Genomic DNA, 18,043 nt, shown 5'->3' on the forward strand with positions numbered 1-18,043 from the left:
TCTGTGTATGTGTGTGTGTGTGTGTGTGTGTGTGTGTGTATGTGTGTGCTGAGTCTGTGTATGTGTGTGTGTGTGTGTGTGTGTGTGTGTGTGTGTGTGTGTGTCTGTGCCTGTGCCTGTGTTTGTGTGTGTGTGTGTGTGTGTGTGTGTGTGTGTGTGTGTGTGTGTGTGTGTGTGTGTGTCTGTGCCTGTGCCTGTGTTTGTGTGTGAGTGTGTGTATGCATTGCATCCGGGGTAACAATTCCTCTTTACTCTCGTGTATTTAAGAATGACAATAAACAGTCTTGAATCTTGAATCTAAAGTTTATTAGAAATAACAAAAAATATATAAACACAAGAGAATCTGCGGATGCTGGAAATCCAGAGCAACACGCACACACAAAATGCTGAAGCGTCGGCTGACAATTACCCTCCATATTCTGACCTGCTGAGTTCCTCCAGCGGTGTGTGTGTGTGTGTGTGTGTGTGTGTGTGTGTGTGTCTGTGCGTGTCTGTGTGTGTATGTGTGTGTCTGTGAGATCCTGCTTTCTCTGGCGGACAGAGCGTGGCGGGGTGGGGGGGGGGGGTCAATTCTGCCAAAATGCCCAGCCACTGAAAGGTTGCTCACCTGGCCAGATCCATTACCCAACACCAATCATATCTATCCTCCAGCATTGTGTGTGTGTGTGTGTGTGTGTGTGTGTGTGTGTGTGCGTGTGCGTGTGTGCGCGCGTTACGGATACCACACGTCCGCACGGCGGGTTACAAAAATATATCATCAAACGTCTACTGATAAACACATCTCGTCCGCTACTCTGCAGCCATGGTCACCACCCGATTCCGCTCTACCCCTCCTCGCCGCGCCGCGCCGCCCCCTGCCCCGCTAAAACCTCCCGCTGCTCCGTCGTCCACATGCCCAGTCCTTTCGCCACGGCCCCGGCCCCGGCCCAGTCCGCTCACCCTCTCTGGGCCTCCTGGGACATGGACCTGGAGAGGGTGCGGCGCGCCAGTTCCGGCTTCTTGCCCACCAAGGTAACCGGCTGCATCAGCGGGGGCAGTTCTCTGGTTATGGACGAGATCTCCCTCTTGTCCGGGCACACGCCGCCCGGGCTCCACGCCCGCTCCAGGCTCGGCTCCGCCTCGGGCCGCTCGGTCGGGCCGATGAGGGCGGGGGTGAAGATGGGTAGGGGCAGGTGGTACTCTCTCAGTTCCTGCCCGAGGATCCCCATGCGCAGCCGCTGGTCGGGGCCCCGCTGCACCAGGTAGCTGACCCGCTGTTTCTTGTCGTAGGTCTCCCGCCTTGCGGCGTTCACCTCGGTCAGAGTGCACCTGCGGCAGGGGAGAGGCGGATTAGCATGGGGGTGGGGTGGAACAGGGGTCGGACCGCGCTAACTAGCTATTCCCTCCCACACCCCGTACCGCACCCGGGGGAGATGCCGTGCCCCGCCGCTCCCCACCCCGGGAGAAAGATCCTGGTTCCCCACACCCCTCCGCACGTTCCCGAATTCTCCGCCCCCACCCCGCCCCCGGGTGGGGAAGATAGGGAGACAGCGGACGCAATCCACCTCACCCTCCCCACCCCGGAGAGGCGGGGGGTGGGGTGGGGGAGAAAGAAATACCGGACCACACTCCCCTGGCCCTCTCCCTATCCAGGCACCCCATCGGGAGACACCAGCTCCCGGTTCGTCATCACCGCCATTGCCCCAGCGTCGGGGAGACACCGGACCCCAAGCCTCCCGCTGGGCCTCTCTTCTCCACCTCTGGGAGGGGGGAAGGAGAGACATCGGACTACAGTACTCTCCCTGATCTCCCCTCCCACCCGACCCAACCTAGGGTAGACACACCGGCGCTACAGCCCATCCCTCTTCACTCCGCCCCAACGGAGGAAGGGGAGGGAGGGAATGCTATGAGGAGACGCCGGCACTCCAACCCGCCTTGTGTCCCCCCATTCCGGGGGAACAGACACCAGCCGCGCTCCGTTCCACCCGGGGAACGACGCCCCCAATCTGCATTGGAGTCACCCCGGATTAAGCCGTTACCCCCCGCCCCTCAGGAAACTCAGAAATCCTCCCCCGTCGCGCTCCCCTCTCGGTGATCCCATGACTACAACTCTGTGACTCTCTCTCTCTCTCTCTCTATCTCTTCCTTCTTTCACTCATTCTCTCTCTCGCTCTTTATCTCCATCTATCTCTTCTGTCTTTCGCTCAATCAATTTCTCTTTCTCTAGCTGTCTCTGTCTTTCACTCATCCCCCCTCTCTCGCACTCTATCTATCTATCTATCTCTTCCTTCTTTCACTCATTTTCTCTCTCTCTCTCTCTCTCTCTCTCTCTCTCTCTCTCTCTCTCTCTCTCTCTCTCTCTCTCTCTCTCTCTCTATCTCTATCTCTCTCTCTCCCTCTCGTCTGTCCCCAGCCCCTCGGCCGGTCCCTCGCCGGTGCTGCCTCTCACCGGTCGTGGGGCCGAGTTCTGAGAAGCAAGTCCTCCCACTCTGCGGAGTAAAACTCTCTCCTTCGCGAGTTATCTTCCTTCACCGAGGCGGTGAGAGTGGCTTCGGGTGCCAGTTTCATGCTGCCTTGCTCCGGGTTCGCTGCCCGTCTCGCTGAGGCAGCAGCGGCCACCGGCCGCTTTTATGCGCCCCGGCGGCCGCTATTTTCGGGCCGTGTTATCACCGCCAGCTCCCCACTGACAACTCGCAGAGGAATTGATGACGTTCCGGCCGCATGCCTCTGCCGGCGGCCGCCCACAAACACAGGAACTGGAGCCGTGCCGACATGGGGGAGCCGAGGGAGCGCGGCGAAGGCTTGGAGGAGCCGAGGGAGCGCGGCACCGTCTTGGGAATTTGCCGAGGGAGCTCCGCGCTGCCTTGGCGGACGGGACTAAAGGTGCGCTTGCCTCGGTGAAAGTGGGGGGGGGGGGGGATCCGATGCGGGAGGGAGCGCCGAGGGAGCTCCTCTAGCGTGAGCAGTAACGCGAGAGAGCACTGCGCTTGCGAGAAGGCAGCGACGAAACGCCGCCGCAGTCAGAAGGAGCGCCGCATGGTCAGAGCGAGGGAGCGCCTCGCTTTTGGATCTGTTCTGAGGGAGCGCCGCACTTTTTAAAGCGGCAGTGAGGAACGGGTGCGAGTGACTTGCGCGCCATTAGCGAGGCGTTTAACGGAGGGAGCGAAACATGGGGAGGGGGTTAGGGGCTATACTGAGGGAGCACCGCACGACGAAGCGGGATACCCGAGGGCTCCTGGGAATAGAGGAGGCGTCTGATCAAGGACAGGTGTCAGGGAGATGGGGCGCTCTCTCGGCTCCATCGTGGACCCCGTGAGAACCGGGGACCGGTCCCGCGGGAGGGGGCGGTGAGTGAGGGATCCCCGTTAACCAATGACATGAACATTCGGCGGAAGGGCGCACCGCAGCGAGAACATTGTGATCTTGTAACAGGAGACGGAGAGATTGTGTGAGAGACGGTGATAACCAGGAGCGGATTCTAATGAGGGTAAAAATGAGGTCACCACTTCGAGTCAGGCACCGCTCGTAAAACTCCGGGTCAGACCGTCCTTGGCATATGAACACAAAAGATTCAGCAGACGCAGACACACACACACACACACACACACAGACACACACACACACACACACACTCAGACACACACACACAGACACACACACACACACACACACACACACACATATACATAGATACACACACACACACACACAACGCTGGAGGAACTCAGCAAGCCTCTTTCTGCGAAGGCGCTGACTGCAGGAGTTGGGATGTTGTTGAAGTTGTGTAAGATATTGGTGAGGATATACACTGCAGCTCAGAAAGTTCAAAGTACATTTATTACCGAAGTACTTTTTATGTCACACTGAGATTCGATTTCGTGCGGGTTGCACCTGAACTCGAGGGGGAGCAATATCCTTGCAGGTAGGTTTCTTAGCATGGCTCGGGAGGGTTTAAACTAATTTGCGAGGGGGATGGGACCCAGAGCGATAGAGCAATGAAAGAAGTGCATGGAGTAAAGCCAGATCTAACATATAGAGAGGCTCTGAGGAAAGAGAAGCAGAATAAACGGTGTAAAGACAGTAAGGTAGAAGGGCTGAAATGTGTGTACCTCAATGCAAGAAGCATCAGGAACAAAGGTGATCAGCTGAGAGCTTGGATACATACATGGGATTATGATGTAGTGGCCATTACAGAGACTTGGCTGGCACCAGGACAGGAATGGATTCTCAATATTCCTGGATTTCAATGTTTTAAAAGGGATAGAGAGGGCAGAAAAAGGGGAGGAGGGGTGGCATTATTGGTCAGGGTTACTATTACAGCTACAGAAAGGGTGGGTAATGTAGCAGGATCCTCTTTTGAGTCAATATGGGTGGAAGTCAGGAACAGGAAGGGAGCAGTTACTCTACTGGGGGTATTCTATAGGCCTCCTGGTAGCAGCAGAGATACAGAGGAACAGATTGGGAGATAGATTTTGGAAAGGTACAAAAATAACAGGATTGTTTTCATGGGTGAATTTAACTTCCTTAATATTGATTGGCACCTGATTAGTTCCAATGGTTTAGATGGGGCAGAGTTTGTTAAGTGTGTACCTCCTTCCTGATGGTTGAGGGGTAATAACCGTTCCTGAAAATGGTGGTGGGTGTCCTGAGGCTCCTGTACCTCCTTCCTGATGGTTGAGGGGTAATAACTGCTCCTGAATCTGGTGGTGTGGGTCCTGAGGCTCCTGTACCTCCTTCCTGATGTGCGAGGAGTAATAACTGTTCCTGAATCCGGTGATGTGGGTCCTGAGGCTCCTGTACCTCCTTCCTGATGTTTGAGGGGTAATAACTGTTCCTGAACCTGTTTGTGTGGGATGTGAGTTTCCTGTACCTCCTTCCTGATGGTTTAGGGATAATTACTGTTCCTGAACCTGGTGGTGTCGGTCCTGAGGTTCCTGTACCTCCTTCCTGATGGTTGTGTGGTCAGAACTGTTCCTGAACCCGGTGGTGTGGGTCCTGAGGGTCCTGTACTCCTTCCTGATGGTTAAGGTGTAATAACTGCTCCTGAACCTCGTGGTGTGGATCCTGAGTCTCCTGTACCTCCTTCCTGATGGTTGAGGGAGTAATAACTGTCCCTGAACCTGATGGTGTGGGTCCTGAGGCTCCTGTACCTCCTTCCTGATGGTCGTGGGGTAATAACTGCTTCTGAACCTGGTGATGTGGGTCCTGAGGCTCCTGTACCTCCTTCCTGATGGTTGAGGGGTGGTAACTGTCCTTGAATCTGGTGGTGTGGGTCCTGAGGCTCCTGTACCTCCTTCCTGATGGTTGAGGGGTAATAACTGTTCCTGAACCTGGTGGTGTGGGACCTGAGGCTCCTGTATCTCCTTCCTGATGGTTGCGGGGTAATAACTGTTCCTGAACCTGGTGGTGTGCGTCCTGAGGATCCTGTACCTCCTTCCTGATGGTCGAGGGGGAATAACTGTTCCTGAACCTGGTGGTGTGGGTCATGAGGCTCCTGGGCCTCCTTCCTGATGGTTGAAGGGTAATAACTGTTCCTGAACCTGGTGGTGTGGGTCCTGAGGCTCCTGTACCTCCGTCCTGATTCTAGAGGGGTAATAACTGTTCCTGAACCTGGTGGTGTGGGTCATGAGGCTCCTGGGCCTCTTTCCTGATGGTTGAAGGGTAATAACTGTTCCTGAACCCGATGGTGTGGGTCCTGAGGCTCCTGTACCTCCTTCCTGATGACAGTAGGGAGAAGAGAGCATTATCAAGGTGGTGGGGATCCTTGATGACGGACGCTGCTTTCTTCTGACCACGCTCCGTGTAGACGTGGTCAACGGCGGGAAGGGATTTACCCGTATCCATTACTGGGCCGTAACCAGTACTTTCTGTACCTACAAGGATATCAATAAGATTGAAAGAATCCGAGATGGACTAGTTTGTTGGCGGGACTTGACAACCCGGGTCCCAGCGTGGAACAGTTTCCAGTGTCGCGCCGAACCCTCGCCGAATTCTGAGGAAGGAGAGGCGCCGGCCCGCTTTCTTTGTAATTGCCCCTGCGTGCTGGGCCCGGGTCCGGTTCTCTGAAACCATCACAGCGAGGTATTTGAAGTTGTGACACACGCCCCCTGCACCTCCGATCCTCCCATGCGGACTGGCTGGCTCACGGACCTCCGGATTCAGCTCCGTGGTCTTGTTTGTTGCGGCGGCACCGCTCCGCCCGGTTCTCGATCTCCCTCCCGTCCGCCGATCCGTCGCCACCTTTGATTCGGCCTGCGGCGGCCGCGGCGTCATCGGCGGCATTGGAGCCGTGTTCAGCCGCTCGGTCAGAAGTGTCAAGCGAGTAGAGCAGGGGACGAAGGCTCACGGCACCGGGGTGCACCTGTGCTGAGATATTATTGCGAATCCGATCCGACTGGGATCCGGGATCCAAGGAGGCCCAGGTCTTGGATTTTATTGATTAGTGTTGAGGGGGTGATGGTGTTGAATGCCGAGCTGTCGTCTGTAAAGAGCATCCTGACGTGTTCACCTGTGCTGTCCGGACGTTCTGGGGTTGAGTGAAGGGCCAATGGGATGGCATCTGCGGTGGGTCCGTTGCTCCGGAGGCGAAACTGGAGCGGATCCAATTCGCTTCTCGGGCTGGAGTGGATGTGTTTCGTCACCACGATTTGCCAGAGGGTGCCGTCCAAAGGAGATGCACCAGGACGTGGGAAGAGGCGACTGTCCTGTCAACAGACGCTGACTGGAGGTGGTCTGTGCTGTCTGATTTTTGTTTTAAAAAATTCTTTATCTATATATATCCACAAATAGGCGCCGAATGGGACTTTAATACCCTGCGAGACATGCCGCCCAACAACCCTCGACGAACTCGATTTAACCCTAACCTAATCACTTGACAAATTAATATGACCAGTTAACCTACCCGATCTGTTTTTGGGCGGAAACCGGAGCACCCGGGGGACGGGGGCGGACCCAGACGGTCACGGAAAGAATGTACGAACTGCTTACAGAGGAGGCCGGGAGTACAGCGCTAACCGCTACGCTACCGCTGCTCATTCCCGGGGAAGATGTCGGGATTGTTTTCAGAGTTCCACCGGGAACGGTCCCAAGGCCGGCTGCGAAAGGAGGAAGGGAGGGTAGGCCTATCCCTTTTTTAAAAAAAAACTACAGAAACGCCAACAGAGCCTCCAATCACCTCATCACTGGGAGAGGAAGGATTCACCAAGCAGATGAACTACACCTGGGGGCAACGTGAAAGGCTGGGCCAGGACAGAGGACTCAAAGCTGCGCGGGTGCGCGGCCGCACAGTGACTGAAATGCTCCCGCGCACACATCCTTTGTTGCCGCATGGCTGGATTTAAAAAAAAACAATAACGTTAATATAATTTTAAAATCTATTTTAATATAATACCATGTAATTGATTATGGGTTAATGAATATAATCCACACATTTTCTAAAGGTTCCACAACTTTTACTTTGAAACATTTTAGAGCTTCAACGTATTTATATTGTCAGTGTTTCAAGTTACAACACTGTTACAAATTGTAACAATAAACACAGAATGGAAGTCGGTCACTCGTTGTTAATAAACCGCCGGCCGGCTGAACGCCGGCACCATCTAGTCAAAACATTTTACCCGGGCTATTGTGCCTGCCAGTTGTTCTGACTGCCTGACATCATTTACTTGTGCTGTTAGAAACATAGAAACATAGAAAATAGGTGCAGGAGTAGGCCATTCGGCCCCTCGAGCCTGCACCGCCATTCAGTATGATCATGGCTGATCATCCAACTCAGAACCCCGTACCAACCTTCCCTCCATACCCCCCGATCCCTTTAGCCACAAGGGCCATATCTAACTCCCTCTTAAATATAGCCAATGAACTGGCCTCAACTGTTTCCTGTGGCAGAGAATTCCACAGATTCACCACTCTCTGTGTGAAGAAGTTTTTCATCATCTCGGTTTTAAAGGCTTCCCTTTTATCCTCAAGCTGTGACCCCTCGTTCTGGACTTCCCCAACATCGGGAACAATATTCCTGCATCTAGCTTGTCCAATCCCTTTAGGATTTTATACGTTTCTATAAGATCCTCCCTCAATCTTCTAAATTCCAACGAGTATAAGCCTAGTTCATCCAGTCTTTCATCATATGAAAGTCCTGCCATTCCAGGAATCAATATGGTGAACCTTCTTTGTACTCCCTCTATGGCAAGGATGTCTTTCCTCAGATTAGGGGACCAAAACTGCACACAATACTCTCACCAAGGCCTTGTACAACTGCAGTAGCACCTCCCTGCTCCTGTACTCGAATCCTTTTGCTATAAATGCCAGCATACCATTCGCCTTTTTCACCGCCTGCTGTACCTGCATGCCCACTTTCAATGACTGGTGTATAATGACACCCAGGTCTCGTTGCACCTTCCCTTTTCCTAATCGGCCACCATTCAGATAATAATCTGTTTTCCTGTTCTTGCCACCAAAGTGGATAACTTCACACTTATCTATATTAAATTACATCTGCCATGAATTTGCCCACTCACCTAACCTATCCAAGTCACCCTGCATCCTCTTAGCATCCTCCTCACAGCTAACACTGCCGCCCAGCTTCGTGTCATCCGCAAACTTGGAGATGCTGCATTTAATTCCCTCATCCAAGTCATTAATATATATTGTAAACAACTGGGGTCCCAGCATTGAACACTGCTGCATGTGAATATCACCCAAAAAACCACACACACATTTAAGTGCCGCACAGTTTTCAGGTCGTGTAAAATAATTGCTGCTCAGAGTATTGGTTGGTTTGTGCAGCAGTGAAAATAATTATTAGAGGGAACATCTGACACAGGACAGAGGAATCTGGCAAGCTGCAGTCTGCGGCCCAGTAGGGGCAATAGCCTTAAGGCAAGAGACACATTGAGGAAACGATAATTTCAAATGGAGGTAAAGAGGAACCTCCCCCTGGAGTTCTCTGCCCCAGGTCTGTGCAAAGGGAGCAGTTATATAGTTGAAAGTTCGGGGACGTGCAACGGGCAGACAGACCTCCAGTAGAGCAGCCACAAAGTGCGAGCAGGCATGATGGGACGAATGGCCTACCACTGCTCCTATTTGGGTAGACAAAGGAGATGTGGGGTACTTGGATTTTCAGATGGCCTTTGGCAAGGTGCACACATGAGGCTGCTTAGCAAGATAAGAGCACATGGAATTACAGGGAAGTTACTAGCATGGGTGGAACATTGGCTGATCGGCAGAAAACAGAGAGTGGGAATAAAGGGATCCTATTCTGGCTGGCTGCCGGTTACCAGTGCAGTTCCTCAGGGGTCGGTGCTAGGACTGCTGGGTTTTACAATGTACATCAATGATTTGGACTACGGGATTAATGGACTTGGGTCTAAATTTGACGATGATACAAAGATAGGTGGAGGAGCAGGTAGTGTTGAGGAAACAGAGAACCTGCAGAGAGACTTAGATAGTTTAAGGGAATGGGCAAAGAAGTGGCAAATGAAATATAATGTTGGAAAATGTATGATCATGCACTTTGGTGGAAGAAATAAACGGGCAGACTATTATTTAGATGGGGAAAGAATTCAAAATGCAGAGATGCAAAGGGACTTGGGAGTCCTTGTGCAAGATACCCTAAAGGTTAACCTCCAGGTCAAGTGGGTTGTGGAGAAGGTGAATGCAATGTTGGCATTCATTTCTAGAGGTGTAGAATATAAGAGCAGGGATGTGATGCTGAGGCTCTATAAGGCACTCGTGAGACCACACTTAGAGTACTGTGTGCAGTTTTGGGCTCCTTATTTTAGATAGGATATACTGATATTGGAGAGAGTTCAGAGAAGATTCACGAGAATGATTCCTGGAATGAAAGAGTTACCGTATGAGGAGCATCTGGCAGCTCTTGGGCTGTATTCCCTGGAGTTCAGGAGAATGAGGGGGGATTTCATAGAGACATTCCAAATGTTAAAAGGCCTGAACAGATTAGATATGGCAAAGTTATTTCCCATGGTAGGGGGGCCTAGCACAAGAGGGCGCGACCTCAGGATTGAAGGAGGTCCATTTAGAACAGAGACGCGGAGAAATTACTTTAGTCAGAGGGTGGTAAATCTGTGGAATTTGTTACCATGAGAGGCTGTGGAGGCCAAGTCATTGGGTGTATTTAAGGCAGAGATAGATAGGTTCTTGATTAGCCAGGACATCAAAGGGTATTCGGAGAAGGCAGGGGAGTGGGGATGACTGGAAGAATTGGATCGGCCCATGATTGAATGGCGGCGCAGACTCGATGGGCTGAATGGCCTACACCTGCTCCTATGGTCTTATGGACTTATTTATTTGCATTGAGGGAGGGGTAGTACTGAGGGTGGCTCCAGGCTGTGGGAGAGGTGGTACTGAGGGACAGCCACTCTGTGGGAGGGGCGGTGGCGAGGGAGAGTCACACTGTGGGAGGGGCGGTGATGAGGGAGACTCACACTATAACCATATAACCATATAACAATTACAGCACGGAAACAGGCCATCTCGGCCCTTCTAGTCCGTGCCGAACTCTTACTCTCACCTAGTCCCACCGACCTGCACTCAGCCCATAACCCTCCATTCCTTTCCTGTCCATATATCTATCCAATATAACTTTAAATGACAACATCAAACCTGCTTCAACCACTTCTGCTGGAAGCTCGTTCCACACAGCTACCACTCTCTGAGTAAAGAAGTTCCCCCTCATGTTACCCCTAAACTTTTGTCCTTTAACTCTCAATCCGTGTCCTCTTGTTAGAATCTCCCCCACTCTCAATGGAAAATGTCCAACCACGTCAACTCTATCAATCCCCCTCATAATTTTAAACACCTCCATCAAGTCCCCCCTCAACCTTCTACGCTTCAAAGAATAAAGACCTAACTTGTTCAACCTTTCTCTGTAATTTAGGAGGTGAAACCCAGGCAACATTTTAGTAAACCTCCTCTGTACACTCTCAATTTTATTGACAACTTTCCTATAATTCAGTGACCAGAACTGTACACAATACTCCAAATTTGGCCTTACCAATGCCTTATACAATTTCAGCATTGCATCCCAACTTCTATACTCAATGCTCTGATTAATAAAGGCCAGCATACCAAAAGCTTTCTTCGCCACCCTATCCACATGAGATTCCACCTTCAGGGAACTATACACCACTATTCCCAGATCCCTCTGTTCTACTACATTCTTCAATGCCCTACCATTTACCACGTGTGTCCTATTTTGATTAGTCCTACCAAAATGTAGCACCTCAATATTTTTCAGCATTAAGCTCCATCTACCATTTTCAGCCCACTCTTCTAACTGGCCTAAATCTCTCTGCAAGCTTTGAAAACCTACTTCATTATCCACAACACCACCTATCTTAGTATCATCTGCATACTTACTAATCCAATTTACCACCCCATCATCCAGATCACTAATGTATATGACAAACAACACTGGACCCCAGTACAGATCCCTGAGGCACACCACTAGTCACCGGCCTCCAATCTGACAAACAGTTATTCACCACTACTCTCTGGCATCTCCCATCCATCCACTGCTGAATCCATTTTACTACTTCGATATTGATTGAACCTTCCTAACTAACCTTCCGTGTGGAACCTTGTCAAAGGCTTTACTGAAGTCCATATAGACAACATCCACCGTTTTACCCTTGTCAACTTTCATATTAACCTCATCAAAAAATTCAGTAAGCTTTGTCAAACATGACCTTCCACGCACAAATCCTAATCAGACCCTGACTATCCAGATAATTTTTTTACCATCTCTAAGAATACCTTCCATCAATTTACCCACCACTGACGTCAAACTTACAGGCCGATAATTGCTAGGTTTACTCTGAGAACCCTTTTTAAACAATGGAACAACATGAGCAATACGCCAATCCTCCGGCACCATCCCCATTTCTAATGACATTTGAAATATTTCTGTCAGAGCCCCTGCTATTTCCACACTAACTTCCCTCAAGGACCTAGGAAATATCCTGTCAGGACCCGGAGACTTATCCACTTTTATATTCCGTAAAAGTGCCAGTACTTCCTCTTCTTTAATCGTCATACTTTCCATAACTACCCTACTTGTTTCCTTTACACAATTCAATATCTTCTCCTTAGTGAATACCGAAGAAAAGAAATTGTTCAAAATCTCCCCCATCTCTTTTGGTTCCACACATAGCCATCCACTCTGAATCTCCAAGTGGGAGGGGCGGTGACGAGGGAGAGCCACACTGTGGGAGGGGCGGTGACGAGGGAGGGTCACACTGTGGTATGGGGGCGGTGGTGAGGGAGAGTCACACTGTGGAAGGGGCGGTGAGGAGAGAGAGCCACACTGTGGGAGGGGCAGTGGCGAGGGAGGGCCACACTGTGGGAGGGGCAGTGGCGAGGGAGACTCACACTGTGGGAGGGGCGGTGGCGAGGGAGGGTCATACTGTGGGAGGGGCGGTGACGAGGGAGAGTCACACTGTGGGAGAGATGGTGACGAGGGAGGGCCACACTGTGGGAGGGGCGGTGACGAGGGAGGGTGGGGCGGTGACGGGGGAGGGTCACACTGTGGGAGGGGCGGTGACGAGGGAGGGTCAGACTGTGGGAGGGGCGGTGACGAGGGAGGGCCACACTGTGGGAGGGGCGGTGACGAGGTAGGGTCACACTGTGGGAGGGGCGGTGACGAGGGAGGGCCACACTGTGGGAGGGGCGGTGACGGGGGAGGGCCACACTGTGGGAGGGGCAGTGACGAGGGAGGGTCACACTGTGGGAGGGGCGGTGACGAGGGAGGGCCACACTGTGGGAGGGGCGGTGACGAGGGAGGGTCACACTGTGGGAGGGGCGGTGACGAGGGAGGGCCACACTGTGGGAGGGGCGGTGACGAGGGAGGGTCACACTGTGGGAGGGGCGGTGACGAGGGAGGGCCACACTGTGGGAGGGGCGGTGACGAGGGAGGGTCACACTGTGGGAGGGGCAGTGACGAGGGAGGGCCACACTGTGGGAGGGGCAGTGGCGAGGGAGGGTCACACTGTGGGAGGGGCGGTGACGAGGGAGGGTCACACTGTGGGAGGGGCAGTGACGAGGGAGGGTCACACTGTGGGAGGGGCAGTGACGAGGGAGGGCCACACTGTGGGAGGGGCAGTGGCGTGGGAGAGCCACACTGTGGGAGGGGCGGTGGCGAGGGAGGGCCACACTGTGGGAGGGGCGGTGACGGGAGGGAGGGTCACACTGCGGGAGGGGCGGTGACGAGGTAGGGTCACACTGTGGGAGGGGCGGTGACGAGGGAGGGTCACACTGTGGGAGGGGCGGTGACGAGGGAGGGTCACACTGTGGGAGAGGCGGTGACGAGGGAGGGCCACACTGTGGGAGGGGCGGTGACGAGGGAGGGTCACACTGTGGGAGAGGCGGTGACGAGGGAGGGCCACACTGTGGGAGGGGCGGTGACGAGGGAGGGCCACACTGTGGGAGGGGCAGTGGCGAGGGAGGGTCACACTGCGGGAGGGGCGGTGACGAGGGAGGGTCACACTGTGGGAGAGGCGGTGACGAGGGAGGGTCACACTGTGGGAGGGGCGGTGACGAGGGAGGGTCACACTGTGGGAGAGGCGGTGACGAGGGAGGGTCACACTGTGGGAGGGGCGGTGACGAGGGAGGGTCACACTGTGGGTGGGGCGGTGACGAGGGAGGGTCACACTGTGGGTGGGGCGGTGACGGGGGAGGGTCACACTGTGGGAGGGGCGGTGACGAGGGAGGGTCACACTGTGGGAGGGGCGGTGACAAGGGAGAGCCACACTGTGGGAGGGGCGGTGACGAGGGAGTGGCGGTGACGAGGGAGGGTCACACTGTGGGTGGGGCGGTGACGGGGGAGGGCCACACTGTGGGAGGGGCGGTGACGAGGGAGGGTCACACTGTGGGAGGGGCGGTGACGGGGGAGGGCCACACTGTGGGTGGGGCGGTGACGGGGGAGGGTCACACTGTGGGAGGGGCGGTGACGGGGGAGGGTCACACTGTGGGAGGGGCGGTGACGAGGGAGGGTGGGGCGGTGACGGGGGAGGGCCACACTGTGGGAGGGGCAGTGACGAGGGAGGGTCACACTGTGGGAGGGGCGGTGATGAGGGAGGGTCACACTGTGGGAAGGGCGGTGACGAGGTAGGGTCACACTGTGGGAGGGGCGGTAACGAGGGAGGGTCACACTGTGGGTGGGGCAGTGACGGGGGAGGGTCACACTGTGGGTGGGGCGGTGACGAGGGAGGGTCACACTGTGGGAGGGGCGGTGACGAGGGAGGGTGGGGCGGTGATGGGGGAGGGCCACACTGTGGGAGGGGCAGTGACGAGGGAGGGTCACACTGTGGGAGGGGTGGTGGCGAGGGAGGGTCACACTGTGGGAGGGGTGGTGGCGAGGGAGGGAGGGGCGGTGACGGGGGAGGGCCACACTGTGGGAGGGGCAGTGACGGGGGAGGGTCACACTGTGGGAGGGGCGGTGGCGAGGGAGGGTCACACTGTGGGAGGGGCAGTGGCGAGGGAGGGTCACACTGTGGGAGGGGTGGTGACTGTGGGAGGGGCGGTGACGCGGGAGACTCACACTGTGGGAGGGGCGGTGGCGAGGGAGGGTCATACTGTGGGAGGGGCGGTGACGAGGGAGGGTCACACTGTGGGAGGGGCGGTGACGAGGGAGGGCCACACTGTGGGAGGGGCGGTGACGAGGGAGGGTCACACTGTGGGAGGGGCGGTGACGGGGGAGGGTCACACTGTGGGAGGGGCGGTGACGAGGGAGGGTCACACTGTGGGAGGGGCGGTGGCGAGGGAGGGTCACACTGTGGGATGGGCGGTGACGAGGGAGGGCCACACTGTGGGAGGGGCGGTGACGAGGGAGGGTGGGGCGGTGACGGGGGAGGGCCACACTGTGGGAGGGGCGGTGACGAGGGAGGGTCACACTGTGGGAGGGGCAGTGACGAGGTAGGGTCACACTGTGGGAGGGGCAGTGACGAGGGAGGGTCACACTGTGGGAGGGGCGGTGACGAGGGAGGGTCACACTGTGGGTGGGGCGGTGACGGGAGAGGGCCACACTGTGGCAGGGGCAGTGGCGAGGGAGGGTCACACTGTGGGAGGGGCGGTGACGAGGGAGGGCCACACTGTGGGAGGGGCGGTGACGAGGTAGGGTCACACTGTGGGAGGGGCGGTGGCGAGGGAGGGTCACACTGTGGGAGGGGCGGTGACGAGGGAGGGTCACACTGTGGGAGGGGCGGTGACGGGGGAGGGCCACACTGTGGCAGGGGCAGTGGCGAGGGAGGGTCACACTGTGGGAGGGGCGGTGGCGGGAGGGTCACACTGTGGGAGGGGCAGTGACGAGGTAGGGTCACACTGTGGGAGGGGCAGTGACGAGGTAGGGTCACACTTTGGGAGGGGCGGTGACGAGGGAGGGTCACACTGTGGGAGGGGCAGTGACGAGGGAGGGCCACACTGTGGGAGGGGCGGTGACGAGGTAGGGTCACACTGTGGGAGGGGCGGTGGCGAGGGAGGGTCACACGGTGGGAGAGGCGGTGACGAGGGAGGGCCACACTGTGGGAGGGGCGGTGACGAGGGAGGGTGGGGCGGTGACGGGGGAGGGCCACACTGTGGGAGGGGCAGTGACGAGGGAGGGTCACACTGTGGGAGGGGTGGTGGCGAGGGAGGGTGGGGCGGTGACGGGGGAGGGCCACACTGTGGGAGGGGCGGTGACGAGGAAGGGTCACACTGTGGCAGGGGCAGTGACGGGGGAGGGTCACACTGTGGGAGGGGCGGTGGCGCGGTAGGGTCACACTGTGGGAGGGGCGGTGACGAGGGAGGGTCACACTGTGGGAGGGGCGGTGACGGGGAAGGGTCACACTGTGGGAGGGGCGGTGACGGGGGAGGGTCACACTGTGGGAGGGGCGGTGGCGAGGGAGGGTCACACTGTGGGAGGGGTGGTGACGAGGGAGGGTCACACTGTGGGAGGGGCGGTGGCGGGAGGGTCACACTGTGGGAGGGGCAGTGACGAGGTAGGGTCACACTGTGGGAGGGGCAGTGACGAGGTAGGGTCACACTTTGGGAGGGGCGGTGACGAGGGAGGGTCACACTGTGGGAGGGGCAGTGACGAGGTAGGGTCACACTGTGGGAGGGGCGGTGACGAGGGAGGGCCACACTGTGGGAGGGGCGGTGGCGAGGGAGGGTCACACGGTGGGAGGGACGGTGACAAGGGAGGGCCACACTGTGGGAGGGGCGGTGACGAGGGAGGGTGGGGCGGTGACGAGGGAGGGCCACACTGTGGGAGGGGCGGTGACGCGGGAGACTCACACTGTGGGAGGGGCGGTGACGAGGGAGGGTCACACTGTGGGAGGGGCGGTGATGAGGGAGGGTCACACTGTGGGAGTGGCAGTGACGAGGGAGGGTCACACTGTGGGAGGGGCGGTGACGAGGGAGGGTCACACTGTGGGAGGATGCAGAAGTGGGCTGAGAAATGGCAGATGGAGTTCAACCCGGAGAAGTGTGAGGTGGTACACTTTGGAAGGACAAACTCCAAGGCAGAGTACAAAGTAAATGGCAGGATACTTGGTAGTGTGGAGGAGCAGAGGGATCTGGGGGTACATGTCCACAGATCCCTGACAGTTGCCTCATAGGTGGATAGGGTAGTTAAGAAAGCTTATGAGTGTTAGTTTTCATAAGTCGCGGGATAGAGTTTAAGAGTTGCAATGTAATGATGCAGCTCTATAAAACTCTGGTTAGGCCACACTTGGAGTACTGTGTCCAGTTCTGGTCGCCTCACTATAGGAAGGATGTGGAAGCATTGGAAAGGGTACAGTGGAGATTTACCAGGATGCTGCCTGGTTTAGAGAGTATGTATTATGATCAGAGATTAAGGGTGCTCTTTGGAGAGAAGGAGGATGAGAGGAGACATGATAGAGGTGTACAAGATAATAAGAGGAATAGATAGAGTGGATAGCCAGCGCCTCTTCCCCAGTGCACCACTGCTCGATACAAGAGATCATGGCTTTAAGGTAAGGGGTGGAAAGTTCAAGGGGGATATTAGAGGAAGGCTTTTTACTCAGAGAGTGGTTGGTGCGTGGAATGCACTGCCTGAGTCAGTGGTGGAGGCAGATACACTAGTGAAGTTTAAGAGACTACTAGACAGGTATATGGAGGAATTTAAGGTGGGGGCTTATATGGGAGGCAAGGTTTGAGGGTCGGCACAACATTGTGGGCCGAATGTGCTGTACTGTTCTAAAAATGGATAGAGCAGGAGTCAAAGAATGGGAATAAAGGGATTCTGTCAGTGACTAGCAGTGCTCCACGGGGGGGTCGATGTTGGGCCCGATTCTTTTTACGTTATACGGTGTAACACTGAAGCACTGGTCAGACCGCTGTCGGAGTATTGTAAGCAGTTTTGGGCCCCTTGTCTGAGAAAGGATGTGCTGGCATTGGTGAGAGTCCAGAGGAGGTTCGCGAGGATGATTCCAGGAATGTCAGGGTTGTCATATGAGGGGGCTCGGAACCTATTGGAAAAGATGTTTCTTTATAGCCGCCTCTGGATAGAGGGACGTCCATCTGCAGCTTAATGTGAAAAAGACTAAGGAGCTGGTGGTAGACCTGAGGGGAGCTAAGGTACCGGTGACCCCTGTTTCCATCCAGGGGGTCAGTGTGGACATGGTGGAGGATTACAAATACCCGGGGATACGAATTGACAATAAACTGGACTGGTCAAAGAACACTGAGGCGGTCTACAAGAAGGGTCAGAGCCATCTCTATTTCCTGAGGAGACTGAGGTCCTTTAACATATGCCGGACGATGCTGAGGATGTTCTACGAGTCTGTGGTGGCCAGTGCGATCATGTTTGCTGTTGTGTGCTGGGGCAGCAGGCTGAGGGTAGCAGACACCAACAGAATCAACAAACTCATTCGTAAGGCCAGTGATGTTGTGGGGATGGAACTGGACTCTCTGACGGTGGTGTCTGAAAAGAGGATGCTGTCCAAGTTGCATGCCATCTTGGTCAATGTCTCCCATCCACTACATAATGTACTGGGTGGGCACAGGAGTACATTCAGCCAGAGACTCATTCCATCGAGATGCAGCACAGAGC

General features: G+C 55.4%; 2 protein-coding genes across 2 annotated transcripts in view; one reads left to right on the top strand and one right to left on the bottom strand.

Moving 5' to 3' along the window:
- Nucleotides 1-284: 284 nt before the first annotated feature.
- On the bottom strand, nucleotides 285-2,636 carry tcap (titin-cap (telethonin)). Its single transcript, XM_072249366.1, has 2 exons — nucleotides 2,429-2,636; nucleotides 285-1,308 (listed from the first exon to the last, which is right to left on the bottom strand). Exons 1-2 carry the CDS (start codon nucleotides 2,545-2,547, stop codon nucleotides 936-938), a joined length of 492 nt encoding a protein of 163 aa, XP_072105467.1. The 5' UTR covers nucleotides 2,548-2,636; the 3' UTR covers nucleotides 285-935.
- Nucleotides 2,637-7,025: 4,389 nt separating this feature from the next.
- Nucleotides 7,026-18,043, top strand: part of LOC140191838 (receptor tyrosine-protein kinase erbB-2-like) — a 153,931-nt gene continuing 142,913 nt past the window's right edge. Inside the window, exon 1 of the mRNA XM_072249625.1 lies at nucleotides 7,026-7,094. Coding sequence (XP_072105726.1) covers nucleotides 7,026-7,094 — 69 coding nt within the window. The remainder of the gene's footprint in view (nucleotides 7,095-18,043) is intronic.

This window comes from Mobula birostris, chromosome X (assembly GCF_030028105.1).
Source record: "Mobula birostris isolate sMobBir1 chromosome X, sMobBir1.hap1, whole genome shotgun sequence".
NCBI lineage: Eukaryota > Metazoa > Chordata > Chondrichthyes > Myliobatiformes > Myliobatidae > Mobula > Mobula birostris.